Here is a 12,957-nt window from a genome sequence, read left to right on the forward strand (position 1 = left end):
GGAGTCTCCAGTTGAACGAGAACTAGGAGGGGATAGTGCTGGCATTGTTTAGGGTACAAGGGAGTGGAACCTCAGTGAACCTGATACTCTGTTTAATGAAGATTGCCACGTCACCATTTTTTGTTTGATGATCATTGCTAATAGGCAGCCCCCGCTTGTAGAGTCAAATGAGTTTTGTTGATTACAGTAACATGTATATGATGATCAACAATGAAAACAGAGAGTTCGTGTAGCTTCTTGCACAGTCCTTGTGTGTTGATCTATACAAATCTAGTTGTGCCGCTCTTATTTTATTGGAGGTTGTTAGAAGAGCCCTCATTTGGTCCGAAGAATACTTATTTGTGGATATTGATGTATTGTAGTAGCCTTGTGATGAATTGAGAATGTTTATTTTGTCATGGAAAATTACTGCTATTGCCTTTTTGATGAATGCATTAAGGATTTGGGTATCCGATAGTGAGGTAGCAATAGTGAGAACAGCATTGACCCAAATATTGCATAATATTGTGACTTATTTCTTCAATGGATTATTTAATGATGTCTGGATGTTGTGCAGATGAGCGTCCGAATGTTGTGCAGATGAGCCTGTCACAAGTGGCGTTGACTTTAGAAGGCGGTCGCCTTTCCGCTGTGAAGTTAGCAGTGTGTTGAGGAGGCGCAGATCAAGGCGTGAAATTGATTTTAGAGCAAATCCTGATATGCTGATAGGTTTCTTGCAATCAAGAGCTGCATTTCGGTCGCTTCGGACAATTTTTGGATTCGATCTTGTGTCCTGGCAGTGAGCTTGTAGCACAAAAACTAATTTTGTATTAGGCAGAGGTGTACGATAAACGCCACATTTGTAATAATGTTGAGGAGTCATGCAGGAGGCTCGAGTGTGTCCACCGAACAAGCACTTTAAACAAGGAAGAGGTCTTCCTTGGTATCGTGATTCTTACATGCGGTGATAAAAGTTGTCGATAACTAAGCCATTAGTAATAAGTAAACTGATTTGCGTTGGATTATTGGAAATAATTCGTATTAGGGGCAGAGGCTCTTTGTCGGATTTAGTGAATAGTGCATTATAAAAATCGATCTCCTGTGTGGTTAAAGCTTCTTGAAATGTTTCAGCGGTATAATTAAGGTCAACAATAATGATTACACATGTGCATGTGGTGTGAGTTGTTTTCGGGATTGTGCTTTGGATGTAGCCCATTGTTTATTGTAGCAATAATCGGAAGACTTAAAGATTTGACAGAATCTATTCTTGTCGGTGGTTGTAGTGAATTCTTCCTCATGTCTCTGAGACGCTTGAGGTAGTAAACAGTGATTTGGTATTTCGTAAGTGTGAACATATTTTGTTGTTTAATGTTTTTTGTACCTGCAGTTCCTTGCGGAAGTTACTGAAGGTGATGCTGTAGTCATATTGCATTGATGAAGATGGATCCTGTGAAGCATACTTATGTGATTAAGATCTTGGTCAAGTGTCATCTGTTTAGTGGATGCATTGGTGTGCTCCAAAGGTCTGTGCTGCATCGTGAGCCGGGATATCTTGTGGAATTGTGGTCAGATTCTATCTCGTAACGGCTAAACTCCCCTTGACGTTTAGAACGAGATTATGCTGAGTCAACTTCTGAACTACAAGATAAGTGACAGCCAAGTCGACCGGGAGTTGACTGTATGGACTTAGAGTTGGAAAGTCTTTCGTTGAGAAAAAAGTAGGTTCTGATGGCTAATCGTTTGAAGAATCGGAAAGATGAGTTACGTTGATTGGAGATGCTGAGTTTTGGGAGTTCCAGTTGACTTCTCGGTTCTGAGTAAATTTGGGTAAGGGTAGAACAATAGTACTTCTGCTGGAAAGTTTTGCTAGCTTCTTGTTAGACGGGGTCTGAATTGGTCACGACGTATCCTAGCAGTTTTCTTGGATCTCTGCTGACCAATGACATCTGCAATTGATATAGGCGTTGAAGAGAATTCCGTGAGAGTGGATCGTACTCGAATCCGAGATACTTCTTATAAGTTGGCTCTCATAAGGGCCGCTGTGATGTTCAGTAGTACGTCATGAGAACTAATCTGCGTAAGGGCTAGATTCGAACGCTGAAGTAAATCTATCGAGCAGTACTAAGGTATTTGAAGCTGCCATCGGTAACATGGAGCCAGTTGTGAATCCCTATTATTATACATACGCCTGCAACATTACCTTTGCTGTCAGTCATAGGCTACCATACCAATTACCAAACAGCTGCACTGTTATTGTCATCGATGAGAGCTATAGTGTGCATCTCGTATTCCTCTGTATCCACGTAGTGGTGAGTGGTGGACGGGAATCAAGTGAGATCTTTATAAATGTTTATACTACTTATGCCCAAGACTACTACACTTGACTCATACCTACATTTATTCGCATCGCATACTTTCTACATTTGCATCTTTTCCATCATACTACACGTAAATTTCCTCCTTTTCCCCAATTTTTATTCCTACCACCTAGGTACTTAGTACTCGTTCAGTGTATGAACTTCTTTCCAAATTTCAAAATTTTCCCGATTTTGACTTTTTTCGATTGTGACCTTTACTATCCATGTTCTATGACCTTATCATAGTGAATACTTTGTATGTTTTTTATTCCTTTATAATACTTATTACTTTAAAGTTTTTTCCTTACATATCATAATTATTGGGTCTACATTGTACACATTTTATTACCTGTATACATTGCCGATCTTCCACAAAACGTTCACCAAATTTTTGCGTCACATTTGTGTCCATTTATACAAAAACAAACTCGTGCTCTATACATACTAAGGTAAAAAGGTTCATAATGTAGCGTTATCAGATCTGCATATTTATTTGTAGATTATGTCTTTGACAGCAACGAATTTTGGTACGGTCTATAGATATGTTTTTTAACGACTTATACATCGTTCAATATAATGTTAAATAACTTCGATAAGCACCAACGAATACTGAAGGAGTCTCCTCTCCCTTTCTCAATACAGGCTTGGGATTAACTATAGCGCCTAGTACTACCAGTATTTTCATCAGCTTGTTGAAGTTGTTTCCTGATGGTATTGTTGATGAAGTTCAAAACAGGACTAAGCAAAGTTGTACATAGGATGAAATAAAACATTTCACAGAATCTAATAGACCTCTGGCTTGACTCGCACGTAACGAGTCATCTAAGCAATCAATAATATTGTGGATATTTTCTGCTACTACGTTTACAGGCTTGGACCTGCAAGCCCATCCCATTTCTGAAATTTTCTTTAGCTTTTGTATCTTCAAACTAACAGCATTTGGAATATTCTCAAAAACATGGCTCGATATACTTCCTTCTATGTATGTATACAATGCTTCTGATGTCCCGCAGAAATAAACTATTCGTCTCTAAGTCTTCACGCTATCCACGAGTGATAGATTTAAGCAGTAGGAATAATAGTACACAGTGATAGCTTCTTTACCACACACTTATCGCTTATTTTCCTTTTCATAGTCTATTTCCTGTGTGTTCTCTTTGCATATTTCTTGCTCCATCATAGCTTTGTGAAAGAACTTTGTTAAGAGGAAGACCAATGTGCTCCAGACCTTTCTTCACAATGTCAGCTAGGTGTATGGATTTTGTGGATAGTACTCTCTGAACGCTAAGAAGCGTATCGTGAACTTGAAGCATGACATTACTCAAACGAATGCTGACTGCTCATGCCTCGACCAGTTCGTCGCCTCATTCCCAATCACAGAAACATATTTGACTCCATCAATTTCTGCCTTTAAGTTAGTTAACATTATCTTGTGAATGATCGAAATGGCATAGTTTAGAATGGAATTGTGGCCTAAGTTATGTCATGTTTTACTCATACTGTCTCTATGACTGCTTAAAATAGGGTCGAGAACAGCAAATTAGTTGTACATCTCTTTGTAAAGAGTACGGTACTCAACGTCTTTCCGTTCATCATATCCCAGTGTTTGTGCCCCCCAGCATTTCCCAATAATTAAACAACGTGCACTAAACGCTCCGTTATGGGGCGTTTACACTTGGTCGATTTAGTCGCACGGCTAAATCGACTCGCTGCATTTGCGACTAAATCGAAGCAACTAGGCCGAATCAGATCAATGGATGTGTTCAATTGTTTCAACCGAAATTGAATGCTGCTTGTCGACTCGCTCTCCTCTGGTCGATTCGAAATCGACTGGCAATTTTAAAGATGTCCAAGCAAAAAGTAATTGGTACAATTTACGGTGTTATAGCAGAAGAAAATAGAATCGACCACAGAAAATAGAACGTCTTTCAATTCAGTTGCTAGTCGATTAGTCGCTTTCGATCAACAAGCGATTAAGTTGAAGTCCTGTTTACACGGTCGATTAAGTTGAAAGTGACGTCAATTCAACTGAATCGAACGCAAATCGACTAAGTGTAAACGCCCCATTACCTGACGGTTTCTCATTCGTTTCTCTTTGAGTTTTAGCTGCTTCTGGCAGGTTTGAGACACAACAGCACTAGTGCATCGTCCTTTCAAGAAATGGATTATTTTAGTTGTGCATGCTTATGTTGTTCAATATTTCTCAGTCGAAAAGGGAATATTCACCCCAGAAACAACATAACTTATAACTTACTTCAATAAAGTTTTGTTTAAAGACTCGGTTGTTATTAGTAAAAAAAATATTGGACGTCGAGTTATAGGATAGTTTGAACCACTTCCATTATTTTCCCTTCTTCTCTCTCGCTTTGGAATTAATGAATCATTCTCAAGACTTTTTTAAGGTTTGAGGTCACCTTATCCTTGTTATCGAGTGCACAACAAAAGAAAGAGACATCTGAGGTAAGTATGAAAGTAATTACTGATATTTTAATAAATAGTAGCTGAAATGTCCGTTCTTCGCACGGGGAGAATATGTTTATGAATAATATTTGAATCCCTTTCTTCCCCTTAAGATACACAATTTAATGGAAGGGTAATAATATAAATCTGTAAGATAATCTATCTGCTCCGCGTTCTATCTGTGCAGTTTGCTGAGAATGGGATCACCAAATGGAGACCTTACAAAACATTCTTTTGGAAATTATTACTGTAAGTATTTCCTTGTATCTATTACATATGGTACATAATAAAATGCAATTAAATTCATAGATTATATAATAATTGAGGAGTTTGATTTAATAAGGGCGTAAGCAAGTTTATGCCCTTTTTGTCTCAAACGTATTTGTGGCTTTTGTCATGATTGTTTAGCTTCTTGGTAACATTTCAGTTCAATATCGGAATAAAATGCTACATATTACATTGATTTATGTAAGAAAAATACACTACTTAAATTTTCAACATCGTTTTTCTCCAACTGCCTATTTCAAACTTATTCCCTTATTGCATCAAACTCCTCGATTATTCATATACGTATAATTCAATCGACAGTATGGGTATATACAGATGTGCATACTCGTATGTATTGTACATCAGAATTATATTTCTGATTCATAACACACGGTACTTAATGATGATATCCGTTTTTCAGATGGCGGGTGCCTGCTGGTTGTATTTTGCCTGCAAATTGACTGAACTTTTAGATACGGTAAGTTTCATAAATTAGTGTTCGTAAACAACTGTTGCTAATATATCTTCACAGCACGACAATGGTTCTACGTTACTCTAGTTGTGTTAAATTTTGCTTTAAATTCCATCGGATCTTGGAGTACATTGTTAAAATGGTAGCGGTATAATCAGCTACGTTATGGTTGAAATACACCGGAATCAAGTGTAAGAACATTGGAAACATGATATGACAGCACTTCTGTTAATGTACTGTAAATGCTATCAGAACATTCGTATGCTAACAAAACTATTTACGTAAAAGATTACAGCCACTATAATGCATTGTTCGTTACTTGTTATGAAGGTCAAATACTTGGTATACCGCGTAAAGCTTTGTTCACAACTAGAAAACAATAGCAATTACTACCCCACATAGCACAAGTACGTCCACGGGATGTCCGAGACTGAGCCCGTAACGGACGACGGGACATCCCGGGATATCCGAATGTGCTCCCGGGACATCCACAGGATTTCCGCGGGAGATCCAGATGTCCGCTAATATCCCGGGATACGGGATATTCAACGGGACCACGAAGCGATATCTATTGGTTTTCCCCCGGACCTCTTGTCCCATCTGGGACGTCCTGTGTACATCCTACATGGGAATCCTTCAGGACCTCCCATGCAGGACGTCCATGGGATGTCTTCTCATTGTCCCGATAATCCCGGGAACCGAATGGGATGATTGGGATCAAAATGGGACATCCCAGGGACATAGTGTGCTATGTGGGACAAATTATCAAAGACAGTTACTTAGATATTTGTGATATCAGTGCAAAGCAGTATGCACGCTAAAACACTAAGGTGATGACGTAACCCTATAATGGCTAGCGTTAGGAATATTATTGCCAGCATCTCAAGGCAATGACAGAATTAAAATGACGAATAATGAATTTACTCTCAATCTCTAACCCTTTACCCTAAAAAAAAAAAGTACATGTCTTATACACAGGATTTTGAGGGAGCTGCGATACGTTTGCTGAATCATTGTTCTTAGCAAACGAAAGGATTGGCTAATTAATAACGAACAATACAGTTATTAATAACTAGAGCAACCCAAAAGCATAAAAAGCATAATAGCAATTTAGACATATGGTTGGTACCTTGAACATGGTTGTGGTTATTTAAGGGTCCAGAAGAAAGTAATTTTAAAAGCATAATAAAGCAAAATTTTAGAAAATAAAGCATAACTTAAAATATATAGCACAATTCTTGGAAAATTCTGTTTAACTGCAAGTTTAACATACTATACTAATATTTTTTAAAACAAATATTTACAAAGCAAAATCATTGAGAACATAACAATGCAACAATGAAAAGCTAATTTTTATTTCTGTAAACTTTTCGGTGTAATCCTTTGATGTAGAGAAAAAGGAAATGAAGAAAACTTTCCGCCAACAACGAATAGTACACAAGAGCTCAACACTATATTGTTATGTGTACCTCTTGAACTTGAGCACTTCCTGTATTTTTTGGTGATATCTTTTACTTTCCCTTTCTGTATATATGCACCTTTAAGGCGCACACAAGTGAAACAAAAACTGACCCAAGTAAAGCATATCTCTTTACAATGCATTAAGTAGAAATTTAATTAAATATGAAAGAAACTAGTTGCATAAAATATTAATATATATATTTCGATTTCTTGTTAAAAAGTTTTAGTTTTTGTCTTTTTGAGTGATTGAAATTCCATGTTGTAAGAAGCCAGTCGAAGGGAGAATTTACCAACAATATTGGACACCCCTAAACAACACATGATAAGCATTTGATTCAGTTGCACTGTGGTGTAGACAAGCACGTGCACCTTAGGAACTGAAGCTCAGGAGTTTTAAGGCTGTTAGTATATTAAGTAGTCTACTATTTGACTACTTTTGGTACCAATGTAATTATGTAACGCCCGTTACAAAAAAGATATATTTTTTTCTAAACAACTTGTACTAAAAGCCAGAAGTAGTCTATTTTTTGCAAAAGTAAAAATGAGCACATGGGTAATACAACAAGAAAATGAATATCATTATATTTATAATTTAGTAGGCAGAAACTGCGTAACGGGTGTTACATTGCCAATGTAACGGGTGTTACATGTAAATTGTTAGCTTGGTTTGACAGTGATATTTTGTACACTCAAGCTAGCTCTAAGACTCTAAAGAGGGAATTTGAATTTAGAAAAGTTATAGAGGGTCCTCTTCTGAAGACATGAATTATGGTAAGGGTGAACAGTGTGCGAATTAAGGGACATTGAACCGGAGGTGATGAAGTGCACTCCAGAGAAAATAACATCTAGGAGATATCGTGGGATGGGGGACTCTCTCTCATGCCCTCGTTAATCGCACACTCAGGGTAGTGATTAAATGTCATAAAAGCGCCATATTTCAATTAAGTACTCATAACACACTAGAAGTCTACTTCTTTATCAGAAGCCCAATACGCTGCTTTGGAAGTCTTCGTTTAGCAAATCATTAGAGGCTGCGGCGCGACAGATTTTCATCAAGAAACCAGAAAAACCCTACACTACAGTGATGTGTACGCAGACTCCGAATGAAGTTGTGATCAACCCTTTGCGGAAAGATGTTTGTGTTGGAGTGTTGTCTTGCTGGCAATAAAAGATGAAATAAGTAACAAAGACTATCGGCAAGTTGGAATCCGTCAAGGACTTTCGGTAGAGTTATGTTCTTGAAATCTTGCGCCGAAAAGGAATTCGAGCTACGCCAAACTTTAGAAAGTATACTAGTGACGTGCCGTAAGAGGGGCTTAGCGGGGCGACAGCCCGGTCGCCGAAGTAAGGGGCGAAAAATTCGGTAGGAAAAGAAAAGGAAAGTAAAAAAAAGAGAGAAAAATACTTCAAATATCAGTACAAATTAGTATGCACTTAAATCCATTGCACTGTTTTAGAAATTGGTCCTATAATGTTACTCATGTTAGGAAAATGCATGTGCACATATATAAAATGGAAGAAAAAAGTAATTAAAAAATCCTCGAAATCAAGGAAAAGCAGGGTTTATTTTGGAAAAGTTTCTTACTGTTTGTCCCAACTATAGTGTCGCTTCGCGGCTGGTCTGTCGACCTCACTAATATGTACGGGGGCGCAGTCGTATACTCTTGCCCCGGGCGCTGATTTTCCCAGCACGGCACAATATAATTCATTTTCATGACGCGATTGGTAAACTGCCAAATCCGATTATGAAAATTAAAGAATAACGTAAAGTTGTGTAGCAGTTTAGTTCCAGAGTTAATGTCACCGAAGCATAAGAAGAATAGACTTTTGTTGATGATCAGTGTATCAACAGACCTACATATTTAATACTGAAACTTCCTACATTCTTCTGATTTATATGTTTATTATTTTGTGTTTTTATTTCCTACACTGTACTATATGTGTAATTTTTTATCTATTAACATTGTAATATTTTGTTCTTTACATAATATGTTTATTAAAAGTGAAGTTGGTTTATTAAAAGTGAAGTTCATTCGCACTGTGTAACACCCGTTACGGCATTGAACATTTTTTTAAATAAAAGCCATTACACTTATGGAATTTCTGACTGTAATATTCACTACATCATACTTTCAGAAAAGTGCACACATAATTGGAAACAAATTTTGAGCTGGACGTTCGCAGAGTTTGGCTCAACTTTACATGCATCTGAAAGTGCATGTCCAATTGCTGTAACGCCCGTTACGCCACATTTTTCACTCTCACTGAGTTGTGGTATCATGTATATGTAACAAGTGTTTACTAAAATACACAGACAAACGGTGATGTAGTCGAGGCAGTTTGATATATCTTGACCCAGTAAGGACATTTCTATAACAATTTCTATTCGTCCAAATGTAACACCTGTTACGATGGAATGGCCGATATATATGTATAGAATAGAATATATATGTATATATATGTATAGAATATTTAATGTATACTAAATATTTTAAATTATACACGATTAATATAAAACAATGACTGAAATTAACAATAAAGCATAATTTGGAAAGAAATAAAGCATAATTACACAAAAAATAAAGCATAATGTGGGTTGCTCTATTAATAACATATGCGTTCACCATGCTATCTGGCGTGTTACTAATAACACATATTATATATTGAAAGAACACCGTACTGCTGTTCATATTCCCGCGTTCCTTTGTTCAATCACCTAGTTCTTTCATAGCGCTGCGGTATTATTTTCACATTGGTTAATACTAGCTCTGCGTCAAACCGGTAACATAAGGTCTGTGTTAACTTCAACACCGGAAGTGACACGCTAAAATAGTAGTCATTCTGAAATAACTGGTCTGTGTTAAAATTGTTGTATTAGCACTATTTTTTTTTTTTTTTTTTTTTTTTTTGTGCATCGTGATGTTTTGGGAGGTATTCTTGGAATATTTTTAAGTCAATACAGAGTATGGAGATTGCTGGTATGGTACACTTCTCCCTTTAAATTTTCCCAGAGATAAAAATTACACATGCGCAAGTCAAGAGACCGAGTGGCCATTCAATCTCATTATGCAGCAACATGAAATTGTATCATTCTTTTGTAAGACAGTCGGTATTTTATAACTTTAGATGCTAATTATATATTTTTTGGTTTATTTTTTGGAAGGTGTTTTTCGTCTTGCGAAAGAAACAAAACCAAGTGTCGTTTCTCCATGTTTATCATCATACAGTAATGCCAATGGTCGCTTGGGGAGGAACCAAATACTTCGCAGGTAAGATAAGAAAAGATGTTTTAACCCTTATCCGGGCAAGATATTTTTATAAAGTAGACAGGCAACTGGGGCCTTACCAACTCTATTAGCCTTACCAACTCGATATATTCATGACTTTAACTTCGACTAAAGATAGAAGAATTCAGAATTTTATGTCATCGAAATATTTATGGTTATTGAGAAATTCGAAAAAAAAAAGTGAAGCTACTGGGCCTGGGAGGCCCCGCTTGCCCGGATAAGGGTTAAACATTTCTCCTTATACGTTGATGATTTTGTTTGTAGAATGTGTTCGGTACAGCCAAAAGTTTATTATTATTATTATTATTATTATTATTATTATTATTATTATTATTATTATTATTATTATTATTATTATTATTATTATTATTATTATTATTATTACTTCTAAATAGGCTAAAGAATAAAGAACATTCTGTATAGGATTGTCCGCGAAAGTAATAAAACATATTTAATGTATTGGACCTACAGATAGATTTTTTAACGTCATGCAGTTTGTTTCCAACAAAAAATATTTATTTTAAATAATATAGTTATGACAGATTTTTGGCGCCCCGTGCAAATGCACGTATTGCACATATGGTTAAGCCGGCCCTGACCTCACCCCTCATCATTGTTCTTGTTGTGTTCACGTCAAAACATATTGGTCAAATTTAAATAATATTACTGTGAGAGAATGCTATATTTATGAGAATTTTTTTTTTACTAACTGCTGAAGAACAAAAGGAGAAAACTAGTTTTATTGACGATATAATCGTATCGGTGCCAAAAAAAGCATAAACTATTTTATTTTAATTTATTTAATTTATTTTTACTTTCTATGTTTAAATGTAGTATGAATTGACATGGCTTGCACTTGGCAGCAATTTAATTTGTCATTGTATGAATTTATTTTTTTCCCTTTGTAAACTTAAGAGTAAAGTAAAAATTAAAAAAGTTAATATTTTTTTTTAAAAAATTAAAATAAAAACAAATATATATAAGAACTACAAAAAGAAAATCAGTATGGTAGAATTTTACATTAAAGTTTACGTAATTTGTTTGTAAATACGTACTCAATGTTAGCATTTATGAAGCGAGAGTTAAAAAATGTCAAAAATTAGAATAATTCATAAATCTTAACATTTGTTTACTAAAACGTCAAATTAAAAATTTTAATTTGTATTGTTTGTCCTACATATATATATATAAAAGCCGTATATAGAGGCTAAATACTTTCCATTTTAAACTCCATTAACTCCATTTCCTACTTTATAGTTAGATTATAAAAACAATAAAGCCTGGGAATAATAAATAAAAAGTGTCAGTTATTCGCAAGTAGCTTTGATTAGCGATAAGAACCACAAGAAACAAAGGTTAATTGTTTCTAAAAATCTACTTGGGAAAAATAACGCTGTTTGCATATTATCTAAACTGAAACTTTTACGAGTATATATTGTATATAACGTTTCCCAGCAGTATTTAATAAGATTAACATCTTTATTTAACATTTTTCTTCATTATTTAACATGTTGCAATAACATTTATAACGTTAAATAGTATATTATACACAGTTCCGGCTCTACCATATATGCAACAAGTGCATTTGCATGGAGCGACAAGTTTTGAGGGGCGGAAAAATCTGTCATAACTATATTATTTAAAATAAATATTTATTTTTGGAAACAGTCTTCATGATCATTGAAGCTAAATTTACTAAGCTAATCTTCTATTTGAATACTACATTCATAAATCATGTTTAGGTTGCATTAGTTTAAGGTCACATAGATAGTGCTAAAGCAAATAGTCAAATAAATCCCAGCATGAATTGCTTGATTGTTGTCAAATACAAGAACTCAATTCTTGAACAGTAACGAACACTTGTTCCATTTAATTGGTTATCACAGTTTTGATATGAAAACAAGTCTTGTCTTTGTAACAAACAAGTTCCTTATCATTGAAGGTAGAAACAAGTTTTTTTTTTATGTAGAAGGGAAATCAAGAAATAAAGATAAAAGAGCTAGGTGCACTGAACTGCAAACTGATATATTGAGATTGAAACTTGATCTTTAATTCTATAAAAAAGGGTTACCATATTTCCGCTGCAGATGTGTTTGCTGTATCTTCCAGTAACATAAAGATAAGAAAATCAGGCACGGTATTTGAAGTATTTAAGGCTTTCTTAGTGCGAGTGCCGTTTCCCCTCTCCTTCGTTGTTCATGATGGGGTAGCATACTTAAAATCGTGTCTTTTAAGATTTTTTTCTTTCGGGAGAAAGGGGGCGGCAAATGATGCAATTGCACGGGGCGGCAAATGATGCAATTGCACGGGGCGGCAAATTGCCTTGGGCCAGCTCCGTTTGGAATTAATTTATTTAAGACTTTATTAATATAGATGAAGTTTTATTTATCTAAATATTAGTAATTTCCAATTGACTTGGCAAGAACATTGTAAATCATCTTCAAATGGATTTCTTTGAAAATAGTATAGCATTCGATAACTCATTAAGGTAAAGAGAAAAGAAAAGTGGAACCAGAACATATCCTTGTGGGATACCCAGTTTCGATGTTGGAGATCCTAACAAAAAATAGTGTGCTGTGATTTATTTCCACAATTTTCTATGTAATTTGTACGATTTGATGTCTCTAACTTAAGTATGCTTTAAACTAGTTTCCTGTTATTCCTATAATTTCAT

The 12,957-nt window shown here is 35.5% G+C and overlaps 1 protein-coding gene across 2 annotated transcripts in view; it reads left to right on the plus strand.

Annotated features, from left to right (window-relative positions):
- Positions 1-12,957, plus strand: part of LOC145672935 (very long chain fatty acid elongase 7-like) — a 163,128-nt gene that overhangs the window by 134,089 nt on the left and 16,082 nt on the right. For both annotated transcript variants that reach the window (XM_081742161.1, XM_081742162.1), the window contains exons 5-6: positions 5,485-5,541; positions 10,160-10,265. In XM_081742161.1, coding sequence (XP_081598287.1) covers positions 5,485-5,541; positions 10,160-10,265 — 163 coding nt within the window. The remainder of the gene's footprint in view (positions 1-5,484; positions 5,542-10,159; positions 10,266-12,957) is intronic.

This window comes from Thermobia domestica, chromosome 16, assembly GCF_964235325.1.
Source record: "Thermobia domestica chromosome 16, izTheDome1.hap1.1, whole genome shotgun sequence".
Taxonomy (NCBI): Eukaryota; Metazoa; Arthropoda; class Insecta; order Zygentoma; family Lepismatidae; genus Thermobia; species Thermobia domestica.